General features: G+C 39.7%; 5 protein-coding genes across 7 annotated transcripts; 3 read left to right on the top strand and 2 right to left on the bottom strand.

The window, feature by feature from the left end:
• The first annotated feature begins 4,216 nt into the window (after positions 1–4,216).
• On the top strand, positions 4,217–5,924 carry LOC131436835 (transmembrane protein 192). 2 transcript variants are annotated; one of them, XM_058605767.1, is made up of 6 exons: positions 4,217–4,485; positions 4,568–4,689; positions 4,879–5,011; positions 5,075–5,354; positions 5,415–5,672; positions 5,732–5,924. In XM_058605767.1, exons 1-5 carry the CDS (start codon positions 4,450–4,452, stop codon positions 5,639–5,641), a joined length of 798 nt encoding a protein of 265 aa, XP_058461750.1. In that variant the 5' UTR covers positions 4,217–4,449; the 3' UTR covers positions 5,642–5,672; positions 5,732–5,924. The 2 variants fall into 2 exon arrangements, with proteins under 2 accessions (XP_058461750.1, XP_058461759.1); XM_058605776.1 differs by having other exon boundaries at positions 4,548–4,689.
• Positions 5,925–6,062: 138 nt separating this feature from the next.
• LOC131436825 (uncharacterized) lies at positions 6,063–7,551 on the bottom strand. The gene is made up of 4 exons (XM_058605757.1): positions 7,366–7,551; positions 7,070–7,296; positions 6,567–7,009; positions 6,063–6,503 (listed from the first exon to the last, which is right to left on the bottom strand). The coding sequence occupies exons 1-4, from the start codon at positions 7,381–7,383 to the stop codon at positions 6,316–6,318; spliced, it is 876 nt and encodes a 291-aa protein (XP_058461740.1). The 5' UTR covers positions 7,384–7,551; the 3' UTR covers positions 6,063–6,315.
• A 2,772-nt stretch (positions 7,552–10,323) lies between these two features.
• Positions 10,324–11,439, top strand: LOC131434443 (uncharacterized). Its single transcript, XM_058601199.1, has 4 exons — positions 10,324–10,577; positions 10,640–10,778; positions 10,843–11,119; positions 11,178–11,439. The coding sequence occupies exons 1-4, from the start codon at positions 10,393–10,395 to the stop codon at positions 11,426–11,428; spliced, it is 852 nt and encodes a 283-aa protein (XP_058457182.1). The 5' UTR covers positions 10,324–10,392; the 3' UTR covers positions 11,429–11,439.
• Positions 11,440–11,492: 53 nt separating this feature from the next.
• Positions 11,493–14,473, bottom strand: LOC131434372 (protein FAM161A). The gene is made up of 3 exons (XM_058601076.1): positions 12,863–14,473; positions 12,075–12,316; positions 11,493–12,012 (listed from the first exon to the last, which is right to left on the bottom strand). The coding sequence occupies exons 1-3, from the start codon at positions 14,348–14,350 to the stop codon at positions 11,577–11,579; spliced, it is 2,166 nt and encodes a 721-aa protein (XP_058457059.1). The 5' UTR covers positions 14,351–14,473; the 3' UTR covers positions 11,493–11,576.
• A 204-nt stretch (positions 14,474–14,677) lies between these two features.
• On the top strand, positions 14,678–27,419 carry LOC131436800 (uncharacterized). Of its 2 annotated transcripts, XM_058605733.1 has the most exons (11): positions 14,678–15,079; positions 20,002–20,055; positions 20,793–22,502; positions 22,581–22,741; positions 22,817–23,464; positions 23,946–24,269; positions 25,511–25,843; positions 25,906–26,488; positions 26,546–26,718; positions 26,776–27,241; positions 27,310–27,419. In XM_058605733.1, exons 1-10 carry the CDS (start codon positions 14,921–14,923, stop codon positions 27,221–27,223), a joined length of 4,593 nt encoding a protein of 1,530 aa, XP_058461716.1. In that variant the 5' UTR covers positions 14,678–14,920; the 3' UTR covers positions 27,224–27,241; positions 27,310–27,419. The 2 variants fall into 2 exon arrangements, with proteins under 2 accessions (XP_058461716.1, XP_058461708.1); XM_058605725.1 differs by having other exon boundaries at positions 26,776–27,419.
• Positions 27,420–27,423: the final 4 nt, after the last annotated feature.

The raw sequence follows: 27,423 nt of genomic DNA, 5'->3' as shown, positions 1-27,423 counted from the left end.
GATATACGGATATACTTGATATCCGATGATATCATGCGCGATATCACTTAATATATCATACAATTTGATGTCAATGCGTATCACCATTTTAGCATGATATCCGGGATATCATGTACGATATCACGTCGAGTTGTCAAAAATCGCAACTAGCAACACGGATAATGGCATTGAACGCACTCATTTATGAACGTCACTTTGAGAGTGAAAATAAACAATCATTATAATTTCGAATTCTTCAACGAATACTGGCGTTCGGAGACCATTAAATGCAAGACTTCAATTATTGATTGAATTGTAGGAGAGAAAAGCAATATTATTGATCTTACTCCTAATGGGAACATTCAATATGACAACTTGATTATCAAACGATATCATTTCGATCATATGTGAACACTTCCACGTGATATGCATATCATCTCGGTATATAAAGTGATATAAGCGACAATGTGAACATGGTATTACGGTAGACCTTAGTTACAGTCTGTTTTCTGTTTGAGACACAAATAATCAAATTATTTGAAGGAGACCTGTTTGCACTCTCCAGCTTCCGATGTGCACTTCAAAACCTATAATTTCGATCAGATCTAACATACTGAGAAATTTGATTCCCGTGCTGTTCAAGTGCCTTTCATATTCATCAAAGTATACACGCACTTTGTGAAGACCTCAAATCACTGAGAGTAGAAGTAGAGGAGTTTCCAAAATATGACAGCGAATTGTTTCACAACATGTATGCTGATTAGCAACGAGGGTTGAACGATTTGGAACAAAGGAGGAATTGAAATGGTTTTACTTTAGAAAGTCATTAGAAAATAACAAATATGCTTTTAATACCAAATTCTCATGATAGGACTGATTAAAAAATTTGGCAATGACGGATTGAAAGACTGCAAAACTTAACACCATTTATAAACTCATTTACATAACAGAGAGTCATTATAGATCTAAGTATGGTTACGTTGAAATATTTAATAAACATCCATGAATATTGAATTGTCTGGAAGTCATTTTTAATATGTTCGAGCACCAGCAAGCCTTAACGAAGACCTCTATCCGATTAAACTAAATAATAATTCCACTCGAGACAGTTTGTTTTGTTTACATTTCCCAAGTCTCCAATATGCAGTAACCAAGGTTATGGTAACTGTTATTTAAAATCAATAATCTATCAACTTGTGTTGCCAGTTTCAATAGTTTTTCAGGCATTTTCGTTTTGACATTACCAGTTACTGAGGGGTAGTTAAATTTGCGATACAGTTTCGATAGGCGAGTGGCAGGTCGTGTCGTCGGCTCAACCATATTTCCACAATGGCGGTTGCCATTCTACAAACAAACTTTTTGATGTGTACACCTTCTGTGTTACATCTAGATATTTGCGTAACGCATTCAAGAACTGTAAGTAAGGCTAAAAGAAAAATAAAGGCGGCTGGAAACTGCAGTTGTATTTCGTAAACTGAACCTAAAACATGTCTTTTATTATTCGCTCCGGCGCAATCCGTTTTATAAGTTTTAGGAATATTAAACTTTTGAATACGTTTTACAGTAAATTGACAAGCAAAAATAAAAATGAATAACAATTTTGAGATGTTCGAAAGATGCTTGGACTGGAGTGATAAATAATGATCACCCAGCAGACATTGTCCCATGCAGAAACACAAGTTGTTGCACGAGCCTCTTGGCATTTGCCTTAGTTTCGATTCGTTCTCTAAAAATAGGAACGATTGATTCGGTTTGAGAGTGTTACCAAATATGCTTAATCCGCTGATATCCGAACGTATTGATATCTAATTTTCAACCTGTTTTGCAACTGGCGGTGTGGAATCTCGTTATGATGAGGGTAGTAATATTACGTTTACGCTCGCTCCGGTGGACATGATCTTATGTAATTACCTAATTGAATTTCTAATTTGCACCCCTATATAGAAAACATTGTATGTTTCTTATGAAATAAATCACACAGCTTAGAGAAGTCGTATAAAAACCGCACGAAAAAGACTACAGTATACTGCACTACTAACAAATTCAATTACCCAAAAGTTCGGATAAAAGGGAGTAATTTGACTAAATAATTCGGATAAAAGGGAGTAAGCAGCAAATTCACGCAAAATGTGTCCTTGAAAATTTGTCGAAGTGTTTGTATTTGCCCTTACCACATGTTAATTCCGATGTTATGTTATTCTACTCGAAGTAGTAGCAAATACAAATAATTTGTATTTGGTAGTAGTACCAAATACAAATTATAATACGGAATACTTCGACAAATTTTCAAGGACACATTTTGCATCGTGCGGTACACTGTCATGATACACTGTCAGAGTGACAATGTACTTTAACGAGTTTTCTATAAAACTAGCAACACTGAAGGGTAAGAACAAATTCACCATGGTTACTGTTTATTGTAGTGAAAAATAAACTTGAACTATGTTGTTGTGTATGAGATATGGTTATTCCATATCGGATTTTGTTTTTGTCCTCCTTGGCTTTTCGGAAATTACTCAGTATTATATGTTAGAATGTCTCGGCACTGTTCACCGAATAGTTATGGTAGCCACCCCCGTTCTTCTCATTGCAAATCACTGCCGTCAGAGGAGTAGGAATTTTTCCAACATCTGCTAAATGCGAGGAACCTTTACGTCATAATACTAATAGAAAATAATTCAATTAATAAGTTTATCCATCGTGAGAGAAAAACTGCTGTGTCTGCCACCGTTCGGGCTATAATCAATTTGTCTGGGTCACGCATAGATGAGTGACTATTGGGAAAACGCATACACAGCTTGCATTTGTTTCTCTTTTAACTTTTATTTTATCGTGTAGAGCGCTATTCGCTGTTTCCGTGATACGTATACGAATCGTACCCATGTTCCACGCAAGGCCCGTTTATGAAATAAAGTCCCATCACTGCCAAAATATATCGCAATTCTTCATCCATCGATTAGCTGGAGTGTACCTTTGAATTTGTTGCAATACAGCAACGGAAAACATAGACAAACAAACTTATTTTGCGCCGTAGCAACTAGCATAAAGCGTTGCCAGAAACGATCTCCTTCCACATTTTCAAACTATCACAACAAAAGGGAGTAATTTGCTACCCTCTCAGCAGGCCGTTCAATTTTGTTGATTTTTGAGCCCTTGTTGAACGATATATTGCACGAAATATTCGTTCAATTTGCTGGAACGGTTTGTTGTTGTTTTTTCTCTTGCAAAAATAGAATGAAAATTAAGTGTTACCTTTCCATAGAAAGAAAATTTGTTGTTATTCTACGTGAAGTAGAAGTATTGTGCAGGTATGTATTGTTAGTTTAAACAAATAAATGGAAGAAACTTCAGAAATTCAGCAGTAAAACTAGTCCAACGGGGCTCCAACTCCTCATGTTAAAAATGGCTCAACAATGGACCTCTGTCTGCCGGGTTTGTTGAACGAAAAAAATGGCATTCGGTCCAACGGTCTGTTTCAAAATCGGCAAACGAAGGTCCCGTGTTGGCCTCCCGTTGAACGATTGATTGGACTTTCATTGGACCAATGATCCAACATATTGGACCAATGAAGGACCACCGTTGAACGTTTTTTTCTAATTGGGTAGGCTTGCTTGTTCAGGCTGTGAACCAAACATTGGCGGTTCGTTTGTATGGGACTTAGGGGTATTATTATTTGTATTTGGTAGTACTCTGCAGGTGTGTAGTGTTTATTTAAAAAATAGGTAGTTAATAACTTCCAAAATTCTAGTCCTAACTAGTCCATCGGGGCCCCAACTCCTCACATTGAAAATGGCTGAACGATGGATTTCTGTCTACCGAGTTCGTCGAACAAAAAAAAATTCTAAATCGGTGAACGAAGGTAAGAAAATTACCTCATTCAACGGACCGGACCAACGGATGGTTTCCGTTAGAAGCTTTTTTTTCTGTGTGTAGTAGAAAGTAAACAAAGAGAAACTGTCACTTGCTTATACGCCCTATTAAAAAATTAACCAACACAACCAATACTTAGAGTGCCTATAACCAGAGTGACGACATATCATCCGTAATGTTGGCAACAATTCAAAATATTCCATTAGCTTTACATTGAATTGACAGGTCGTTTGCTCGTTTGGAACTGGGAGCTGTCATTCCTAACGAACAGCTGTCGGCACTCTGATTATAGTCACTCTACCAATACTGTCTTACCACGCCACCAGTGTATTTTACGTCGTGCATCCAGTTGATGCATGTTCTTTGTATTTGTTTCCATTTTGCTTTACGATTTCAGACGCCTGCATAAAAACTTTGTTTTTTATTTCATCCAGAAGTTTTCCTATCCGTCCTATCTGTCATTGTACAATTGTGTGTTGTGCGACTGCCTTTTCTGCCACGGGAAACGCTGCGTGTTTGTGCAGCGAATTCAATTTGAGGTGATTTTGTGACGAAGTAAAAAGTCATGAGAATCTCCTAACACTAGCACAGTAACATAGTATGGTCAGTCTGATCAGAAACTTTGGATCGAATACGGTAAGCTTTGCTGTCAACCTATCGAAATTGTCGCGTAATTAGCGGTGGTGATTCATTGCTAGTTTTCTACCGTTGCACACAGGGAGGTCGATTTTTCGAAGACTCTTCGGTCAGGATGGACGACAGTCACACTATGCTGGATCCGATTCTTGCCTCTGAGGATGACGATGGATTTCGTCCTCTGAACACGGTACCAGCTTTCAGGTGAGTTTTGTCCTATTATTATTATTATTATTATTAATTTCCCAAAGGCAGATATCTAAAGGCTGTTGGTATTTGTTTATTTTTAATTTGGTGAGATTTTGTTTATCGCTCCAGTCACATATCGAAATAGATATCGCTTTTAAGAACCATATACACAATGAAAGTTTTTGGATCGAAATTTCGTTTCAGTTTCCATCTTCTTGTTTCGAGTTGTATCTCACTTACTGGAATCATATTGGCGGCTACTTGGGAAGACAGCCGGCGTTGCGAAGCGTACTTCATCATGCTTTATCTGCGTGCCGCTTTCTGGCTTTTGACATATGTACGGTTCAACGCCGAAATCTACGCTCGAATTAAGACTAATTGGTTCTTCTAATTTGTTCAGCTTTTCGATCATTTTGTTAAAAACCGGCACGAGAAACTTCGATTGAATGGGTACCATGAGTTCCATCGAGCAACCGCATATCATCGAACGGTCCCGCTGCAAATCGTCTCGCTGTGGAATACGTTTCTGCTAGCGACACAGACACTCATTCAGCACTACTATGGTGACAGCTTTGCGGAAAAGTGCCTGGTTGTGGGTTTACTCTCACCGATCGTCTACATCACGCTGTTTTCTTCGTTGGAAACTGTCGTGCTGTCCATTGTAAGCGGTTTCTATATGGGTAAGTTTCATGAGCACTCTGTTTGGTAGACATCTACAAAGGAGTTCGTTTGTTTTACAGCGAAAGTTATACGATTCAATCGGTCTGCTGCAGCTCCGGACGCATTGCAAGGAAGCCGAGGTCATAGCAGTGGATCGCTTGGGCTCACTCAGCAAGGACTGAGCACCGCTGAGCTACTGGAAAAGCAGGCAGATTTGATCAACTATTTGAAGGATCACAACCTAAAGCTGAACCAGAAGATCATGCAAATGAACGCCCAGGTCCGAACGGTTACCTTTCCTGGGTAGAATGAAAAGTGTTTTTTCCCCTGTTAGTGTGGTAAGTCCAATCGTGCATCGATAAGAATTTAAAGAAACTGTTTTGTTATTTCGTTATAGGGCCACCCACAATTTGGAGACTGGCGTCGTTTGTACATTAAGACTGGTTCATTGGTGATTAAACGAAGAATACCCGTTTTGGAGAGTATAGCTCTGAATATGAAGTTGCATTCTTTAGGCATTAGTTCAAAAATGTAAGCATTAGTCCATTAATTTGTTTTCGAACAATAAAAAATTGCGTTTTCATTCTGTACATTAATGTAAATTGTAGACAAAAAAAAAGATACAGTGAATACTTAAAGATGTATCCGTAAGCTTCAAGGATAACTATATAGTCAATGGGTTGCGTGGCATGAACTTTGAAAAAAAATCCCCTAGTTAATTATAATCTCACTTTCACTTTTAAATTTACTAATATTTCAACATTGGTTCCTAAACGGTTTAGGAATGCCGTATCACATCTGAATTTGAACGAGTATCAGCAGTAACTGAATCAATTGTAATATTTAATTTTATTCACCGTATTGTACACTAATAAATTTTCGTTCAAAACAAATGTTTTGATAGCGAGTCATCGCTTCAACAGTTAATAAATATGATTATTCATACAGGCAATGATTAACAACATAAACAATAGCAACACTTCAGTTATCTTCAATCAACACCCCTAGCTCGGCTGCTTCTTTCCTCAAAGTCACGTTGGCCGCTCGCAATATTTTAACCTGTTCTGCTTGTCGCTTTAGTCTCTGGTGGATTGTAATGTCATCCTGGTTCGAGAGTGTTCGGTCGGGCGAGTCCTCTTCCTGCTGTTGCATTGACTTTGTCAAGCGCTCTGCGAAAAGTAAATTCGAAGCTCATTTGTTAAAACCTTTTCATAGCAAGTGCTATCACTTACTAATGGCTGGCACGTAAAAACAGGCCAGGGCTAACGTTTCTAGTCCGCTGAAGATGGAAATAAACAACTGGGGGGTGATGTTCAAGACATCATCGAACTCGTGCCCACTTTGGCCACCGCATATGTTGGCTTCTTGTTCCCCAATCCGAAACAACGATCGAATATAGCTTTGAATTGCCAGAAGGATCATGTTCCAAAAAGATACAATCCGAAGAGGTGCTTTTCTGTAGCAGGTCATGTCCCGGTACAGGCTGTAGTTCAGATTGACCAACATATGGCAGGCTGGCTTGATCAGATCATGCTGAATGTAAGTTCCAATCCAAAAAGCAATCCTGAGATAAATCACTGCGAAATACACGTGACAGGCATGATCCGTAGACGGTGGAAGCAAAGTCAACGTCAATCCTACGGCAAAGATTGTCGCTGATATCAATAAATGAGTGCTAAATAGAAAAGAAAAACAATAGACGATTTGAACCAGTGAATGCCAAATTATCACCAACCTGAACACAAAAATCATTAATCCTGATCGAAAATTTTTTCCGCAGTGCACATCAGGATCGGATACGACGCTCGATTGTTGCCGAAGCGACGAATCTGTTGACTTTGTTGTTTCTGCGATCGGTGAAACGTTTCGGAAGGTTGTTTTCGGTTTGGGTTTCAGTGTTCGGTTCATTCTGTGATCTGCTTCTGGTTCGATACGTTTGCTGCAGCCTGGCCGTTGGAAAAGCTGGAACAAAATCTAATCTAGATTAGTTTTGTTAGAACAATAGAATCCGGTTGACAGTAAAAAAAGTACCCGTGCAAAAAATATCATTGTTTCGGACACACAAGCTACTATTAAGGTTCAAATTACAATCTTAGGAAAACAGTCATTGTTGAAAAACGCAAAAGCAGTACTCTCCGCTACTGCTTGATGAAACTGCAGAAAAACATCAGTTTATTTAGAAAAATGAACCAAACAAACTGATAAAACTCTTTTAAATTTACGCTCAACGACTGAGAAGAAACTGACTGTTGTATTTTTCCACAATGAACACTTTTTTCTTAGATTATAAATTGACTCTTCATCCCAAGACCTCTAGATTATGGAAAACGTGATTTAGATGACTTGATCAATTTTCTGATATTTATTTTCCAAGGATTCAATTTCATCCATATCCGATTTTTGGTTCCGGAATTACAAGAAGAAGAGTGTTAAATTTTTTATGCCGTCACTTAAAGCGACGAAACAAAAACCGTAAAATTTTTTTTTTTCTGGTGCGCTTAGTGGAATGAACTAAATCGCTTTAAAAGAAAAGAAGTTCAATTTAATTCCATTATACTAACAACCATTCTTTATTATTTCGCCACTAATGTCACGAAATGATAACGCACACAGATGCTAGTATTTTGAATTCTCGAAAAGGAAGTAAAAGATAAGAATTTTCCACCAAGATGATCTCCAACGATTATTCTTTCTGACCAAGTCGCGAGGTCAGCCATTGAAAATTTGCAAAATCAATTTGAATATAATCATAAATAAAATAAATCTAGATTCCCCAGTGTAATAGTACTGTGGGTACTGTAGTTGAGCAACCCGTGCACCAAAAGCGCCGTCTAGTGTAGAATGGGTGCGTAAATGCTCCTAAAATACATGTACAAAGTTGCCTGCGCATTTAACACAACCATAGTAGCATAAATCAAATAAACATAGATTTCCCATTGTACGGAGACACTAACAGCGCTTCTAGTGAGAAACGGTTGTACTTTTTTCCATTAGCAACTGTGGTTGTGTTAAATGCGCAGGCAACTTTGTACATGCATTTTAGGAGCATTTCCGCACCCATTTTACACCAGACGGCGCTTTTGTTGTCACGGGTTGCTCAACTGTATTACTATTACACTGTTTTATTTATGATAGTAGCTAATGGAAAAAGTACAACCGTTTCTCACTAGAAGCGCTGTTAGTGTCTGCGTACAACGGGAAATCTATGTTTATTTGATTTATGATATAATATATAATATCACAGATAACAGCTATACAGGCTCACATAACAGTTCGGCTGAAAAGTTCGTATCGTTTAATAGAAACACACATTTTTCTGCCAAAATTCGTTTTTATTATTCAACATAACTGCCATCAGAGGCGATACAGCGATTATAGCGATCTTCCAACTTTTCAATACCATTTTTGTAGTACGATTTGTCCTTTGCCTCAAAATAGGCCTCAGTTTCAGCGATTACCTCTTCATTGCTTCTAAATTTTTTACCAGCGAGCATTCTCTTGAGGTCTGAGAACAGTGAAAAGTCACTGGGGGCCGAATCTGGAGAATACGGTGGATGAGGGATGAGCAATTCGAAGCCCAATTCGTTCAATTTCAGCATGGTTTTTCGTTGTTGTTTTTGATCGATTGTGAGCTCACGCGGCACCTATTTTGCACAAAGCTTTCTCATATCCTAATATTCGTGAATAATATGTCCAACACGTTCCTTTGATATCGTTAGGATGTCAGCTATCTCGATCAACTTCACTTTACGGTCATTGAAAATCATTTTGTGGATTTTTTTCACGTTTTCATCGGTAACAGCCTCTTTTGGACGTCCACTGCGTTCATCGTCTTCGGTGCTCATATGACCAGTACGAAATTTTGCAAACCACTTACGAATTGTTGCTTCGCCCGGTGCAGAGTCTGGATAACACTCATCAAGCCATTTTTTGGTATCGGCGGCACTTTTTTTCATCAAAAAGTAGTGTTTCATCAACACACGAAATTCCTTTTTTTCCATTTTTTCACAATAACAAAAGTAGCTTCACTCAAAATGCAATATCTCACAAACTAATAATCAGACAGCTGTCAAATTTATACACGTATCTTTTGAAGGTTGGTACTAACTGAAAATGGTATGGATTTAATTCTAGTGGCGCCCTCTCATAGAAACAATACGAACTTTTCAGCCGATCTGTTAGTGTTTCCAACGTATAGCAAATTTGAAATTTACACAGGATTTTGAAAAATTTTGTTCGAGCGTGTATATCTGTTATCTGTGGCCTTACTCTTCGAAAAACTTTCAAGTTAAAACTACAAGCTTTATATTGGAAACTTTCAAGAAGTTGCAGTAATGACTCCGTAATAATCAAATTTGTTTCTATCATTGAGGTTTTAACCTTAAGGTCATTCATCTATTCGGGTCGAAAAATTTTCTGATCCTATGTGTGGGTTTGGAAATTGAACCCGGGTGGACTGCATAAAAGGCTTCGACTTACCCATCATGTCGGGTCCAGAAGAAATCAATTCTGTTACTTTTATATATGAAATTCTAGCTAAACAGGGTATTCACCCTCATTCTTGTTTACGTCCGTATCGACCATACGACGAACGGATACTTTCGAACGAATACGAATGAACCATTCTTGTTTTCACTCGAATGAGTTCAAACGCGACTCGTTTTCTACAAAATGAGTAATATTCGACTAAAAAAAAATTAAATTAATCTTGACGTCGACCGAAGTTGATTGATCGTCTGAATCGTGTTTAATGTTGGCGTTCACTGATGAAAACAAACCAATTTCATTTGCATTCGTGATTGCTATTGAGCTGTCAGAAAAGTCAATTCTGTTTCGAAATCGAAATACAGAATGAAAATTTTTCCACAGATCGAAACATTTCGATTCGATCGAATAGAGGATCGAGCTGTAGGTTTGGATCACCGTCGATCAAGCCGACAGGGGCATGGAGTGTGAATGGACCTTAATGCCACATGACTGCTACTGGCTACTATTGTTTTGTGATATTTTTACCGATCTGCCGTGATCAGTGTATATTTCGTTGAAAATAGGCAGAAAATGTCTTTCACAAGTCGTAATCTCGTTTCGTTCTTCTTGTTCCGCTCGACAACGGCGAGTTCGTTAAGTGGTACTGGTGGACCTCGTGGCCAAGAGGAGCAATCACTGTTTCCCACGATGACCGATGATGACAAGGACATTCCAGTGATTGGTTTCGAGCAAATACATACAATTACCGCCTGGTGGTAAGAACTGGGCATATATTTGCGAGATTGTTTTTTCCGAATTAATGTTTTATTACAAACAGGCTTCAGTTGATTGCCTCAGTGATACTTACTATCATTGGGTTGGTTTATGCTTACCCTGACTACTTTGGACAAAATGACGGGTGTGCCGGGTACTACACGATGTTACATTTGAGAGCCGTCTTTTGGTTGCTGGTCTACGTAAGGGTCGACTATTTTAACTAAAAATTCCGCCATTGAGGAACACAATTTTTGATCATTACAGTTAATTCATCTTTTCGTGAAAAGCAGGCATAACCGATTGAAAGTGCTCGGGTATCACAATTTTCTTCAAGAAACCTACCGGTACAAGAAAGCTCCATTGAAAATTGTGTCTTTTTGCAATTTATTGATATTAAGCTTGCATACTGTACTGCTGGAATTGTTCGGGCCTAGTTATTTCCTCACCTGCAGCTTGGGAAATTTTTCCGCGAGTCTACTGATATGTATTGTTTGTGCAGTCGAAAGTGTTTTCTTAATTTTGTTACACATTTCCTATTCTGGTGAGTAAAACTGCGATTAGGTTTGCACCGATTCATGACATTTGTGTTCTTTCAAAAGTTAAGATTCGTGTCTTCAATATCATCCAGCGGCCTCCGGATGCCCTACTAGATCCGGATCATCCACAGGGCGGCCAAAGCTCAATGAACCCGGACGAGTTTGTCAGTCAGCAGTTTTTGTTGATCGTGAAGCTTTTCGATGAGAATCGCCACTTGCAGGATAAAATTCGAGAAATTCGCTCAACGGCACATCTGATCAACAGCGAATCGACGCATCTTTCCTTAGCGGAACAATCTCTAATTGGTTTCTAGTTTTCTTTTTCTCTATATGGATATAAATAAAAATATTGTTATTTTGTTTTTCCTAAAGCACACGTGTTTTTCTATATTTTTACAAAATACAGCAGATTGCACCGAAACCAAAGCATTTTGATTGTTTGCACCAATACGAGTTGCAGCATTAAACGCCATCGGTTAAACTTTCCAAATCATTGTCCATCTTGCCGAGTACTTCACTCTCACAGGCTTTGGAACTACTATGGCCGTAAGAGTCCAGTGAAAAGTTGCTTATCTTGCTCCCGCTGGAGTTACGACGTTTCTCATTGGAGCGCTCGTTTCGGTGATCACTCGAGGAGTCCGGTCTTCCACCACCGGTTGAAAATTTCTTCGTTCTGTTCGACTTATGAAACGGTGAATCATGTTTAGCACTGGTTAAGCAACGATGTGTTACGTGCCCCAACCGAGGGCCCCATTGAGGTGGACCTTCCAGCAGTAAAGGTGCCGCCTTGACACGTTGCCGCATTAGTTCCATGTTTATCGCATGCTCCTCTTGACGAAGTCGTTGCTCTGCTCGCCGTGTCGCCAATCTCAAGTTTAACTCCTCCTGGTGGCTGGTGCTGAAAGTGTTTGATTCTGGTAAGGTTTGTATCTAGGTTAAATGCAAGCCAAATCTGCTTACTCAAGATTCAAGTTCTGAAATGCCTGACTTTTCTTAACACCCCATTCAAATTTCGGTGACTTCTTCAGATTTCCAGCGGCATCATCGAGTTCCATATTGCGAAGTTTTTTTCGGCACCACTCAGTACGAAGTGTTGCCGCCAGATTCGGCCGGTTGACAGGGTAAATCGGAGTCGCATCACTGGCGGCTGGGTTTGTGTCTCCGGTAGTGCCGTAGCTGGAGTTACTTGAAGGATACAGGGGCTGAAAAAAAGATAAGGATGATAAGAGCGTGTCAAATGACCTTGGAGGAAAGCGCATCATGCGTAGAAGAAATTATAATTCTCAAATTAGGATGTACATAGAGAGCCACACTCTAAAAAATGTACACTAAATAGTTTTGATTTCAAGAACTGCACGTTTGATGAAAAATCGACGGTCACATTGATTTTCGATGCTAAAAAATTCCGATAGTAACGGCCAAAAGATTGACGTCACAGTTCACAGTTTTGTTGACTTGTTGTCAGTTATTTATTTTATTTCACAATCAGAGTTTCTGCTCGGAAGTTACGTGTTGTTGAGAGTAGTGAGGTGAAAAATATCCATTTGTGTTATGCAGTTATTCAAATTAATCTAATTTTCCATATTTTTACAAATTGTGAGTCAAACCTTACTGTCTGGAAGTTTGATAACTCATACTATTAAGAAGCATTTTCAAAATTCAGGAGAAAACTTCAGCAAATGCTAAAATTTCGAGCAATAACTATTACTAGACTGAATAAAACATTTATTTTGTGAAACAAAACTTACCTTGACGGTCTTCGGTCGGACTTCGGGCGTGGTTTCGTTGATTCGACTGAAGAATTCCGAACACCGCTCCTCGACGTTCTTTTTTCGTTTGGCACTGCGCTTCTGTTTGCGCTTCCGTTTATTTTTCTTGGCAACATCGACTGCATCCGTTTGTCCAAGAGAAGAGTTCTTGTGCAGTGCCCGTTCCCGACGTGCCATCGATGGCGGTAGCGATGCATGCTTCATCAATTCTTCCGCCCGTATCCGTTTATTCATACCACGGAAGTATTCTTCCTCCCACATTTTCAGGTAAAAATAATTGCTAAACAGATTTTTTGGACAAGGTTTTGCTTTGAATGTCGACATACTGCTCGTCAGTAGAGCCGGTGAAGATAGACTTCTACTCAGGCAACGACTGTTGGGACGATTGAGGCGTTCGCTGAAATGGAATGGCTTCATCTGTTGTTGGAGCTCAATTTCCGAGTTAAGTTTCGCTAAACGGTTCCGGTATTCCTGATCAGCCATGATAGTATCGAAAAGAGGAATGCGAGAAGTTATTGGAACTGGGTTGGCTTTGATCTGTGGCGGTGGCGGCTTATCAAGGTCTTCTTTGGATGGGAATGCGTTCTTGCTGGTTATTAGTAGCTCTTGAAGCACACGTTCCTCTTCATCACGTTGGGTCATTTTGTACGGTTGTGGAATGGTTATTTTGGAATAATCTCGGATTGGAGAGGCAGACTTACTGCGAAGACTTTTCTTCACGTACCGATCGTAGCGTTCGATGAAATCTGAATTCATTGGGGTTGTACACGTAGAAGCATTCCTCGTACTCTCCTCTTGATCAGAAGCGAATGGAGTTCCCGCACGAAATTTCCTATGGGAAATTCTACCTTCCGTCGTCTCACCGTCGTCATCATCGTGTTTTGTATCCTCTATTCGCACCGATTTAGGCAAACCTTTGCGATTTGAGTTTAGAATACCGCAATTTACTGATGGGGATTTACTCCATGAATGAAGCGATTCATTGTCTTCACTGGTTTTTCTAGCGATCGATGACTTTACAGATTCAGATACTGGCGTCTTTATCACATTTGTGCGTACTGGTTCAAACCCGTCAGCACAACTGAATCGAAGCTCACGATGCTTCCGACGAAGCGTGTCTAGCTTGCAATAAAATTCTTCATTTGGAAGATGATTCAAATCGCTATAGTCCGGGATGCTATCGTAGAATTGGACCAGTGATTGGAAATTGTCAGCTTCCTTCCGTAGTTGATGAGTAATCGAGCAGCACTTGGTTTTTCGTTGGTGCCCTGTACGAGCCAACGGGCACTTGTTGGTAGCCTTTTTGCGTGTAATAGCATTCATGTTCTCTTGCACTTGAGGATCGTCTAGGCCACGGTCCAGGCTGCACTGTGGCACTAGATATGATGGATTCGGGTGTCTGTTTCTCGGATTTAAAGGTTTCTTGACACATGAGTTCAAGAATACTGACCTTCCGTGACCGGACATAACTTCTAACTTAAAGATGTGACTCTTTGCATTGTCATTTTCGCTGGAACTATACTGGAATTTTACAAATACAATTTTCCAAAGGAATTCGTCTATTAATCGAATAAAAGAAAATTTTGGTTTGTTTTCATGAAAGTTCCATAGTAACCGGAATTTGGCTCAATTTTCATGTGTAGATTATAGTCATGCGCCTGAAGGGCATGCAATTCGGTATGTACTTTCGCTAGCCACCACTAGTCGAACGAGATAGTAAATTATCATTTCTTTTCGTTTTCTTTGTTTTGATCTGTATGTCCCGCTTATTACGGTCTTGCAATGACAAAGCAATCAACCAGTTGAGTTGAGTGAGTCGATCGTTACGGATGTGTTTTTCTTTCGCGGCGTATATTTTTTCGGTCGCCACAAGTGATTGTGTTTGATTGTATATGTGTCATCGAGATCTGCTATTACGACACCCATAACGGAATAAATAAAACAAAATACAATTTTTCTTGCTCATTCATGAGCTTCACTCGAGGTCTCGTATGACGAGTCAGCATCAGTAAATTCGCGAGAATTATCAATATTAAGATGTGTCGCTGGAGCAGCAAACCAGCGGTTCATATTTTGATACTACTGGTGATAACCCTATCGGCAGGAACAGCGCGATGCCAAGAATCGACCAATGGAGAGCAAGCTGAGACGGAAGGTGCCAGTAGTGGAACCGCTACGAGCCCTGGCGATGTGAAGGTAACATAATGCGAAATTACTTTCGGTGTTCGGCAAAGCCAGCTGGGACTGTTTACCAATGTTCTAAACAAAACAAAACCCTGTTCAGTAAAATGCTGAGAGCAAAGGCCGTGTTACGAACTGAATCGAGCTATTTTCACCGAATAGTTGCATATGCTAGCTGTTTAAAAATGAGTAGGAAACAGTGTTGTGTTTGTTATGGCTTCTTGTTTTGTAAGAATATAAAGAAAGCTTATGTCGTAATGTATGAAAGCTTATGTGGTATCGGTGCAGAAAAAGTGTAGCACTGGTGTAATACAATTGGTAAAAACGAACGGTTTCAGTGCAGCTTTCGCTACACCAGTGTAGTGCAAATTAAAAACGAAAACGCCATTAGTAGATCGGGTGAAGATTTGTGCAAATCATTCTGGAATGCAAAAGTCGAAGCAATCCGTTACGTGATGAACGCAGCAAACACTAGTAGTTTGAGAAGATTTGCAATGGTTTTATTTTTCTCTTGTTTCCGATGGTTGTCCTTTGGATTTGAACCATTCCATCAACATATACTTGAATGTTTTCCATTCTTAGATATGTTTTATGGTAATATGAAGAATACAGTAACTTTAATAATTGATAAGTTTTTCACAGATGATTTGATTGTCCCGTTTTAATAAATTTGCATTAAACAGTGTTCAGAATGGAATATCATCCACACTTTTGAAACCAAGGAAACAGACTGTTGGAAAATAACATTTCAGATTTTCGAATTCTACACACTTTAAAAAACCATCTTATTAGATGCACATAAATGGAGCGTCGCAGTTCACGCAAATTTACGTCGAAAAACATTTAATATTGTGTTTAAAACTCCATGACATGAAATTCATTGAAAAAAAAAGAATTGAACCGAAAATCATTGGATTGCAAGTACGTCTGTGAATCGACTGAACCACAGAAGCATGTATCTGCTTGGCTGGTAAAAGGTGCATTTAAATTCATACAGTCGCACCTGCTAGCAGAACGTAAATTACAGTCGAAACCAGTCAAATTCAAGCTAATCTAACATTCAGTCATTACAAACGAAATTTTTCGTAATTTGAATAAAATTATGAATTACATCGTACGAGGGATTAAGTCACCTGTAAAATTCAATTTTTTGGAGTGTACTGTTTGCAACGGGCACCAATTCAGCCGGTTACAAGCAGAGTTAAAAAATATTCATTTTTATTGACTGAATATTTTGCACCGTCATATATGCAACTCACTACTGTAAAATCCACTGATTACTACGATGCAAATTTTAGGTTTGAAAGGAAAATCAGTTTCATTCAACCTTCAGCAGTGAAGCATTGAATTTCAAGTTATGGTTACTAGATTTAAATGTTCATGTTTAGTCTCTTTCACCGATCCTTTCGATTCTGCTTCTTCAACTCGAGTGAAGGTTTACAGATGTAAATTTGTGTAAAATTACCTTTTTCCTTAAAATAGAATATAAAATCGAGCTCATGAATTGATAACCTCGGTAAGTAAAACATTTCGTTATAATTAAATTTCTCAATGTACCAAAAACAAAGACTCCCTGTGTAGCCTAAAACTGCCCTTTTCAGGACCACCAATTTTTGCTGCAAAAATTATTTAACTTTTAACAAATTACTGTCGAGATTGTTTTCCAATTGTAAGCATGTGCAACGTGCGTGAGCGAAACTTTAATCATATAACAACATGAACTGGGTTCCAAAGTAATCATTATCATCGAAGCTTCAGATAACAAAAGGAACGGTAAATGAAAGGAACCAACCGAATCTCTACCAGTAAGGAGACCATTTGTCCCCATGAAAAGAATATCAATTGATGCTAAAGCACACAATTTTGCTAACATGAACTGTAGAATTATATACCCATTTCTGTATAGCTCGCGTCTGAAGCCATCTCAATTTAATGAGTAAATAAAAATCGCTTTTTTTTTTTTTTTTTTTTTTTTTAATAACTATTTATTGGAATATGAGTTAAAATTAAATTATTAAGATTTAAATTGGGTGTTCAGCCACAAGTGGTGACTTTTCAGCCCTGTTATATATATATGATTTGGTTATTACCATGAAGACATCATTTGCTTCCGCAATTCTGAGATTTTTGTGTAGGGAAAATTCTAAACCTACTTGTATTGTGTAATGGGGAAAAGGAACTTATATACTAACTTACTAACTAATACAGAGAGCGAATCGATTCAATTGAAGATTGCATCGATTTTTGTCGGAATTTGCTTATAATATTATGTGACATTACATCTAATGGTTCTATATTTGTGAGTCTGTGTAACTCATTTGTACTAAACCAGGGAGGACGCTTCAGAATCATTTTCAGAATTTTATTCTGAATCCTTTGAAGCGTTTTCTTCCTGGTGGAACAACAGCTTGACCAAATTGGTACCGCATAAAGCATGGCTGGTCTGAAAATTTGTTTATAAATTAACAATTTGTTTTTTAGACAGAGCTTAGAATTTCTGTTTATAAGAGGATATAAACATTTAATATATTTATTACACTTTGCCTGGATTCCTTCAATGTGATCCTTGAAAGTGAGTTTTTTGTCAAATCGCTTCTTTTTCGCATTTTCACGACGTGATTCATGTGGACTATTTTCAAGCAGATCGCGCATTTATCACATCAGAAAGTTGCAGAGGTGACTCAATCCTAGCAAAAATGACATATGCAATTTCAAAATTTCAAGAGTTCGCTATTTCGCTATTTGTTTTTGGAAGATCAATATTACACTGAGGTCTTTTTTCACGAGAGATACGAACTGCTACAAAAACCGCGTAACTTCGAAAATCCGCGTAAAAACGCAAAAATAAAATTGAAATTGAATATATCTTAGAAATGCATGAAACGTCTAGATCTTGTGTCATCTCAGAAAAAATCGACTTCAGGACAGAAATTTTTTTAACTTTTCGATTTTTTTATGTCAAATGGCTTGGAAATGCGTGAAACATCGAGATCTGGTGTAATCTCAAAAAATGTTTGAGAGGAATCGACTCTGGGACTGAGATTTCCGAAATAGTTTAGATTTCGAAAAATTGTTTTTTGATGCCAAATATCTCAGAATTACATGAAAAATGTCGAGATCTGATGTTATCCTGGAATTTTTTTTTTTGAGAAAAATCGACTCTGGGGCTGAGACAAATGTTTAGATTTCCGAAACCGAAAAAATAATTTTTATGCCAAATATCATTACAGAATTAAATAGAACGTCGAGATTCGGTGTTATCTTGAAATTTTTTTTAAGAATATCGAAATTTTGAGTCTTAGAATTCGATCAAAAAGAAGAACTCCTTTTAATTCTACTATATTTCTTTTTATAAATATATATAATAAATCAGATAATATACGGGACAATTATGTGTAGAAAGGCCATGATTCGAGCTTATCTATCTAATAACAGAAGCTTTTGAACGTATCTTAGATTTTCGAGTTCGATTCAGGCATCGTAGAGAAATTTGGGCCAATTGAAGAACACTACGTTTTTCTCTCGAGCCTTTTCCTCTCATGTATTTTGTTTTCGACGCATTTATAGTCAGCCCGATACGCCTAGCTTCGGTTTTCGGTCCGATGCATGTTTCCGTAATCTGCTCAAGCCCACGTGTCACAATATCAACATCGTCAGCGAATTCGGAAAACTGTACGAACTTTCGGAACATCGTACTACTCGTGTCGATCCTCGCTCTTCGAATTAGACCTTCCAAAGCAATACTATACAAGAGACAAGAGAGTCCATCACCTTTCCGTAGCCGTCTATGAAATTCGAAGGGACTCGAGAGCGTCCCAGATACTTGGACGTAACACATCTCTCTATCCATTGTTGCTTTGGCGAATCACGTCAGTTTATTCGGAAACCCGTATTCGTGCAGAATTTGGCATAAGTATAGGTGACACGTTGTATTAACGACACTTCTAGACTACTTGTCTAATCGCAAAAAATGGTTGGATTGGATTATAAAAAACATAATTCATTTTATTAGTTTCGAAGATCATTTTACCTGAGTGTAGTAAAATTACAAACAGTCCAATTGCAAATTTAAGCACGGCTCAGACGGTACGTCTACTTCCGGCAACATCAAAGAAACGTCATCGTTCGTCACTGTGCTGTTATTATCAGAAGTAATAAGAAATTACTGCGCAGAGAAGAGGCAATTTTTGCTGACTAAACCGGTTTGTTTTGTTTGCCGAGTGCACATGTGTGTTGGTAGCGCTTAGATCAGACTCAAATACTCTGCGTCAAACGTACGAATGAAAGAATGAATGAAATCTGCTTATTGCAAATCGTTGCTCTTCCTTCAATTCTAATCAGTTACCAAACACCATTAGAAAACATACAGCAATGCGCGAAGTATAACACACAGAAACAATATTAGTATCAATGGCCTACTTTTGAATAACATTAAGAATTTTTTTTGTATAAGCATCCTTAAATAGATCAAGTGTATTACCATTCTAAATGCATTCTAATCGTACTAAGAATTCTACTGAAATATGAATCACAACTTGAGACAATGAAATCAAATCCAGTAAAACCGGTGCTAGCAGCGTATGAAAGAAAGCGTGAGCAATTATCGAGTATGGGAGGATAAAGAGATTCGATATAACTTTGGTTGCACACGAATACCAAAGGTGTCAAAAATTGCAAGCTCTTTGTTCGTTGGAATTACTAAATGATAGACAAAAAAAAATCATTCAGTGAGGTCACCATTGCCAATAATATTCGCTTCGAATGAATATCGATATCAGTCGCAGAGCGGGAAACAAAGGATTTTTACATATCAGTAGAAAAATCAGTATCACCGAGAGACGTATTATTTCTAAATAAGAAAAATTCAAAGTCGTTGACAGTTCAATATGAGCGTGTTCAGTTTTATCTTCTATAAATGATACTCTATCTTTCCATAGGACTTTCTGGTTTCGGGACTACGTTTAGAACACGAACTCGTAAAGGAGCAGGCTGTGAGTTTGTGCGCTTTGTTGATGCATGGGAATGGGTAGCTTTTTTGTTGTTGACGTTCGTCCGGTAACTGTAGTAACGGTGGAGTGTTTCACAGCTTCGCAACACCACGTGGATTGAATTTCGAAAAAGCGTGCACCCGCCAAAAAAATTACCCAATAATTGTGAATGGCAATGATTTGTTTGTCGGGCGCATCGCTTATCGCATCCAGCTGAAGCTTTTCAGCGATGACTGGCCCACGTTGATAACCCAGCAGTGCCTCGCACTAACCAAATAATTTCCATGTAAACAAGCTTCATGTGTAATAGTCAAACAGAAGTTTTCAACAGGCCGCACGTTTGTTGAATCGTTTTATCTCGTTCCCACCGTGTTACGTGTTTATTTAGGTGATCCAATCAAACAGCCTGCTGTAATCCTTGGCACAATAATATATGTAGTACTGATGTTTTATTCATTCTAATAATCCCACCATTTATACTCATTCGTTAAATAACAACTGGTAAAATCGCCATAACGGAAAACAAGCATGCCTTCACCAGTCGCCGCTAGGAGTCACATCTTCCTTCCACGTCGCTTGGTGGCTGTGCGGAGCAGGCAGTCACGGCACGTTAACCTGCACCTAACCCAAAATCTGTTAACTTCCATACTCCATGACTCCACTTGGGTGATTAATGTTTCCTGGAATACTAATCGGTAGCAGTGCAGTGTCATGAATTCCCTTTTCCACTTCATCCACAGGATGAACCGTCTGCCCAAGGCAACAGCGGTGAGAACTTTGTCGCCATCCACGTGGATGCGGTTGGGGCCAAGGAACAGCTGAAGCCATCGCTACGGGGTCTGTCACACATTGCCATCACCTATCTGCCGAAACGGTACACGTTCGGTGCGGTCCTGTCGGCAACTCGAGAAGTTGTTGCTGGAGTTCGCTACGAATTGGTGATACAAGCACTGGACGAAACACAACAGGAGGTTATCTGTAATTTGACGGTTCTGGAAAAACCTTGGTTGACGACGGAAAGTGGAGACAAGTATCGATTACTGGAGTACACAAACTGCACATCAACAGATGATGAGGTGATCGAGGTTGTTACCAAGTTAAATCCTATATTCGATCCCAATCTTCGAAGCCAGCAAGAGATGAGCCCTTCGCGATTTAAAGAACTGGTCAATCAGATTATTGTAGAGAAGCATGCTGAAACCCGAGTGATTACGACCACTCCCGCGGTCGAGCTGTTTGCCACCACAGGACTTTCTAGTGCTTCAGAGTTAGGAGAGTCATCTAAGGATGCTTTAGATCAATTGTTCTCTATAGGTAAGGAGACACATCAGCAACGTAGGTTGTCGACTGACGCCGAACAACGAAAGGAGGAAGTTATCGAAGATATCATTATACCTAAACGAGTGGACGCTTCCTACTCGGACCTACAGACTACCGAGATTCCGGTGGAAACGACCACCATAACAATCGATCAGCAGGTACAATCCACGTTCGAGGAGGTTTTCAAAACTCATCGGGAAATACAAAGAGCATTGGATGAAGTTATTCAGAAAGGAGGAGGTCGTGATATACAGCTGAAATATGAACCAGTGTTTGCTTCCTTGCTTGAAAAAGTCAAGACTAGCATCGATACCTACTATAAGGCAATCAACCCGAACGGTGGGGATGCTAATGTGGACACAACGGCATTTGTCGTTAGCGATAACATGGCAACACCACGCCTCACACCGCCAGAAACCACCGCCTCCAACCAGTCGTCATCAAGTGACGAAGATGATCAACAGCAACAGCAAGTGATTCAAACTGATTTCGATGGACGAATTCCGTCCAATGCACCAGTTCGTGAACTCTCCCCGCCCAAGATAGACGCAGTGGTCATGCAGTTTAGTGATGAAAGTGACGAACAGCAACAGCAGCAGGTTGTACCGCTGGCCCGAACCCGTGCTGAATTGGTTAGGGAATTTAACGCAGATGATTCTCAGCAACGTGGCAAACGATCGGCACGATCTTATTCCCACGAGCATGATTTCTACCATTCGCCTTTCTTCGATCGTTCTTCCGGAGAATCGCATGAACATTACGATAGACCGTACTATGGACCATCCAACATTGGATTCAATCCATACAACTACCACTTCCGTGGAAAGCGATTCGTGAAGATTGATCTGGATAGTGATGCTGATCAGACACAGATCGAAAGTGTTGAGAAGTCACTGGCTGAAGCGATCGAAATGTTGGACCGTATGGATGCAGACCCGTATAAGCGGATTCTACTGGAACTGATCAGCCTGAAGCGGATCAGTCAGTTCACTAGTGCGATCGAACAGAAGGGCGAGTTGTTCGTGGTACGGGTCGTGACTGCCAACTCGCACTGCATAGAAGACGTGGAAGATGTAGACAAGTGCAAGCGGCAGCTGATCGACGGGAGCAGTAAATTCTGCACTCTTGAGGTTCAAACATAGCTTGTTCTACGGCAGGTGAATTAGAATTGTGCAGAGTGTTTGACTGGTTTCTTGTTTTGCTTGCAGATTCGTGTCAAAGACAAGGAAGTACGGCTGGTGAAATCGGAGTGCGTACCGCACAAGTCCGCTGGAATGCCCGGTGGCCATCAGGAGATTGATGTGTCGGAGTTGGAACATCAGCGTCGTATACAGGCTGGCTTGAAGCAATATAACAAAGGAAAGCTAAGGTATGTTCGGGAAAGGTCCCGTTGGTTTTGGAAACTGAACATTTTGTTTGTTTTTTGTTTCGTCTCGTTTCGCAGGTCAACCAAATTCATTATTCGCTGCGGGTCGGTTCAGGTTGTAGCCGGAACAGTTCATCGCTATACAATCGATTTTCTCAATGAAAATGATAAGGTCATTAGTAACTGTAAAGTGAAGATCTATACCCCGCTTGGTGATGAACCAGAATACAAATTTGACTGCCACGACGTGCCATCCTCTCGAGTCGCCCGCGATGTCGAACGTAAAAAGCTTGGTAAAGCACCAAAAATTGATTCGCCAGCAGAGCTAACCCCAGAAGAATATAATAAACCCGAACACACGGAACGTATTCGAGGTATACTGTTAAGTTCGTCAGGAGACAGCAGCGATCGCAAGTATCGCGTTGTGGGTGCTACACAGCAGTTGGTTGCCGGAACCCTCTACACTTACAAACTAGTCTTTAACGACGATCCGGACAAGCGCATTTGTAAACTTACCTCTCACGAGAAACCGTGGCTGAAAGAAAAGTCTCCTGCCGAAGCTCAAAAAGTGTCTTTTTCGTGCCCCGAAGCTCCGAAGCGTCGCGTTCAACGTTCATTTTGTGCGGGATGTCCTTCGGCACTGTCGCCAGAAGAGTTGAAGAACACCGAACATCTGGAACGGATCAGTAAGATTCTGACTGCCTCGGGTGGCAACAATGCACAGAGGTGAGCGTTTACCTTAATTTCAAACCGCATTTCTAGTTTGGCTAACAATATTATGGTTAGGAAAAAGTTCGGTTGTGAATATTTAGAGATTCTTACATGGGTAACCGATTTGTGCTTAGTGTACATGACTAAGATAATTTTTTTACGTTTCGTCTTCGACTCATAAGTGCAATAGCAGTTTATATTGTACTGTTAAAGTTACATCGTTGTTTTTACGAATGTCTTTACGGACGGATCACACGAAAACAAGTGACAACTTTCTAACTGTCAACAAACAATAGTCATTTAGAGGTGTTTGTATCATATTCTGCAACTCCCGCGCGAAGCCGGTCATCGAAAAACACACGAAGAGGCATGAGATATGGACTTGTAATTGCTAGCCAAATTTCTCGGTCAATTGGATTAGTTTTCAAGTCTAATCCAATGAATAAACCAGTATTTTTTTCTGCAAAGCTAAATTCTACTACCCTTCCTTTTTCAGTAAACCGGAAATTCTGAACGGTACCAGTCAGGTGGTGGCCGGTTTGAAATATACGTACTTCGTTGCGTATACAATCGATGGGACGCGCAGAATTTGCGAGTTGACCTCCTGGGAGAGACCGTGGTTAGCCGAATCGGACCCGAACGACGCTTACGTGTACGGAACCAAATGCGACGGGCAGGACGAAAGCAATGCGGTTGGAAAATCTCGCAGCAAACGACAGACCGGTGGACGTCATCTACTAACCGACGAAGAGCTGCAGCGGGATGAACACATCGAGAGAATCAACAAGATACTGGTGGCATCAGGAGGAACTAAACAGGAGTAAGCAGTTTTTGTTGCTTTCTTTTTCTTGAACATGCGTGCATTCAATTTTTTGATATTTTCAAGCAACGTTTGTTAGTTTACTGACAATTTCAATCTGCAACTAGTAAAATTTTCCCAACAAACGCTACAAATAGTATGTAACGATTCATCTTTAACACATAAAAAGTAACCCATGTAACGTTTCTTGACATTTATAATTCCCAGAAAATAACGCTTGTGAATTTTCTCAACTTTGGATTCGTAAAAAGTAACGCATAAATACTTCCGTAACATGTATAAATGATTGCAAATCACGTTTGTAATGCTTCGTAACACATGTTACTTACAAAAAAGTAAAACATTTAACGTTCGTACCATACAACTAACAAAAAATTAAAGCATGCAACAATTCGTACCACCGTAAATCAAATAAACATAGATTTCCCACTGTACGGTGACACTAACAGCACCTCTAGTAACTCGTGCACTCAACACTCCCAACGCATATAACGATTCTTAACAATTTTATTTTGCAAAAAACGTAACGAATGTAACGCTTTATAACATCTTTAACTTTCAAAATCGTGATGCATGTCAAAGCGTTACATCTATAACCTACAAAAACGTAACACATGTAATGCTTCGTTACACGCTTTGTAACTACTAAACTTTCGAAAACGTGATGCTTCATAACACCTTGAACTTACAAAAACGTAACGCATGTAACGCCTTCGTAACACCTATGACTTTTACAAACATAACACCATACTTACAAAAACGTAACACATGTAACGCTTCGTACCACCTAAAATTACCAAAACGTAACGCATATAATGCTACGTAACACCTATGACATAAAAAACGTAACATATGTAACGCATCGTAACACCTGTAATTTTCAAAAACGTAACGTATGTAACGCTTCGTAACACATATGACGCAGAAAAGTAACACTTCGTTACACCTATAACTTACAAAAACGCAACGTGTGCAACGTTTCGTAGCACGTAAATTCACAAGACAAGCACCTAAATTGTAACGCTTCGTAACTCTCAAGAAAGTAGCGCTTATAACGCTTCTTAACACGTATAACTTGCCAAAAAAATAACGCATGTAATGCCTATAACTCATGAGAAAGCAATATTTATTATTTGCTGAATATTTAAATCAATACCGCAAAATACTCGGAATTAAATTACCCAGAACAGAATCACACTCGATTGAAATTCCTACAGTGACACGTTTCTGTTACCTTTCAGCACACCGAAAATACTCAACGGTACAACACAGCTTGTGGCCGGTACCAGCTACACATACTACATTTCCTACCCGGTGGAGAATGAAGAGCGAATTTGCTATCTGAACTCATGGGAACGACCTTGGCTGGTGAGCAAGAAACCGGATGAAGCTTACAAGTACACTTTCCGGTGCGATGGAAGTGACGAGAATTCCTTAAAACGAACGCGTCGCCATGCTAAGAAAGTCGGTGGAACAAACGAACTGTCACCCGAGGACTTGCAAGACAAAAGCCATATCGAGCGGATCAAAGCAGGCTTGGTGGCATACAATGAAGAAAAATCCAAGTCGTATCGGTAGGTTTTCCTGCATAAACATAATCAAATAATCTAGTCGAAAAATTAAATCCATTCCACAGAGAATTCGAAATCATCAAGGGTTCCGTTCAACTGGTTGCTGGCTCATTGTACAAGTATACGTTCAAGGTAAACAATGATCCGAGCGTGATTTGCAAAATCTCCGTTTGGGAGCGTGTTTGGTTGGACACACAAGATCAGCGAAAGTACAACATAAAGTGCGATGGAGATGACGATCCTGAGCTCGAACAGCAACAAACTGCAGCGAAGCGGTCGGTTCGTTCCATTCGGCCTCGCCCAGAACACTACACACGGAGCAGTGAGCATGCACGTCATTTGTTCGAAAAGTTTAAACTACGTCATAATCGTACCTACCAAAGCAGTTTGGAACACGAGATGCGGTTTCGCATATTCAAGAACAACCTCTTCCAAATAGAACAACTGAACAAATACGAACAGGGAACGGCCAAATATGGTATTACACACTTTGCCGATATGACCAGTGAAGAGTACAAACAGCGAACGGGGCTGGTCGTTCCACCAGAAAAGGAACGAAATTCAATCCGAAATCCGTTGGCTAGAATTGACGAACATATTCAACTGCCAGAGGCTTTCGATTGGAGGGAGCTAGGGGCTGTCTCACCGGTTTGTATTTGTTTGATTTCGTCATATAGATAATTTTATGCTCAAACTTTGCGCTAGGTTAAAAATCAAGGCTCCTGCGGATCTTGCTGGGCTTTTAGCGTTGTAGGAAATATCGAAGGTTTACATCAAATCAAAACCAAAAAGATGGAAGAATATTCCGAACAAGAACTACTTGACTGTGACACCGTCGATAATGCCTGTCAAGGTGGCTACATGGATGATGCCTACAAGTAAGTGAAACATTGAAAATACGTGTTACATAGAAAACATCCTTTCTATTTCTTCAGAGCCATCGAAAAAATAGGCGGTTTGGAATTGGAGAGCGAGTATCCTTATCTGGCGAAAAAACAGAAAACGTGCCATTATAATGAGAGCATGACTCATGTTCGCATTTCGGGAGCAGTGGATCTTCCTAAGAACGAAACCGCCATCGCTCAGTATTTGGTAGCCAACGGCCCCATTTCGATTGCTCTGAATGCGAACGCTATGCAATTTTATCGAGGTGGTATCTCGCATCCATGGCGTGCATTATGTAGTAAGAAGAGTCTAGACCACGGTGTGCTTATCGTCGGATTTGGAGTTAAGCAGTATCCGATGTTTAACAAAACCCTGCCATTTTGGATTGTGAAAAATTCCTGGGGTCCGAAATGGGGCGAACAGGGTTACTATCGTGTATACCGTGGTGACAATACTTGCGGAATCAGCGAGATGGCATCGTCCGCTGTGCTGGAGTAGACTGTACCGGGTAAAGTGGTAAGCGCGCTGAAGCGTTCTGATTCGTATCAATAAGCTGGTTAATGTACGTGTTTTACATTGCATAGAACTCCGGCTGCCGTTTCACAGTGGCAACCGATTGAAGCGAACAAATACGGTAGGGATTTATATCTTTATTACCCACTAAATATACAACAATCATAATTAAATTAAATAATACC

Source organism: Malaya genurostris, chromosome 1, assembly GCF_030247185.1.
Source record: "Malaya genurostris strain Urasoe2022 chromosome 1, Malgen_1.1, whole genome shotgun sequence".
Lineage (NCBI taxonomy): Eukaryota > Metazoa > Arthropoda > Insecta > Diptera > Culicidae > Malaya > Malaya genurostris.
Note: the sequence above shows the minus strand (reverse complement) of the source record. Positions and strands in the feature narration are given on the sequence as shown.

Bases quoted from the DNA above. Each gene is read 5' to 3' on its own strand.
- LOC131436835 (XM_058605767.1), top strand. From the start codon at position 4,450: ATGGTCAGTCTGATCAGAAACTTTGGATCGAATACG. The intron at 5,012-5,074 runs GTACGGTTCAAC...TAATTTGTTCAG, and splicing joins CTTTCTGGCTTTTGACATAT to CTTTTCGATCATTTTGTTAA. The intron at 5,355-5,414 runs GTAAGTTTCATG...TTTGTTTTACAG, and splicing joins TGTAAGCGGTTTCTATATGG to CGAAAGTTATACGATTCAAT.
- LOC131436825 (XM_058605757.1), bottom strand. The intron at 7,010-7,069 runs GTTGGTGATAAT...TTTTCTATTTAG, and splicing joins TTAATGATTTTTGTGTTCAG to CACTCATTTATTGATATCAG. The intron at 6,504-6,566 runs GTAAGTGATAGC...TACTTTTCGCAG, and splicing joins TTTTTACGTGCCAGCCATTA to AGCGCTTGACAAAGTCAATG.
- LOC131434443 (XM_058601199.1), top strand. From the start codon at position 10,393: ATGTCTTTCACAAGTCGTAATCTCGTTTCGTTCTTCTTGTTCCGCTCG. The intron at 10,578-10,639 runs GTAAGAACTGGG...TATTACAAACAG, and splicing joins CATACAATTACCGCCTGGTG to GCTTCAGTTGATTGCCTCAG. The intron at 11,120-11,177 runs GTGAGTAAAACT...TTCTTTCAAAAG, and splicing joins GTTACACATTTCCTATTCTG to TTAAGATTCGTGTCTTCAAT.
- LOC131434372 (XM_058601076.1), bottom strand. From the start codon at position 14,350: ATGTCCGGTCACGGAAGGTCAGTATTCTTGAACTCATGTGTCAAGAAA. The intron at 12,317-12,862 runs GTAAGTTTTGTT...TCTTTTTTTCAG, and splicing joins TCCGACCGAAGACCGTCAAG to CCCCTGTATCCTTCAAGTAA. The intron at 12,013-12,074 runs GTAAGCAGATTT...AAACACTTTCAG, and splicing joins TTTCAGAACTTGAATCTTGA to CACCAGCCACCAGGAGGAGT.
- LOC131436800 (XM_058605733.1), top strand. From the start codon at position 14,921: ATGTGTCGCTGGAGCAGCAAACCAGCGGTTCATATTTTGATACTACTG. The intron at 20,056-20,792 runs GTGAGTTTGTGC...CTTCATCCACAG, and splicing joins AACTCGTAAAGGAGCAGGCT to GATGAACCGTCTGCCCAAGG. The intron at 22,503-22,580 runs GTTCAAACATAG...TTTTGCTTGCAG, and splicing joins GTAAATTCTGCACTCTTGAG to ATTCGTGTCAAAGACAAGGA.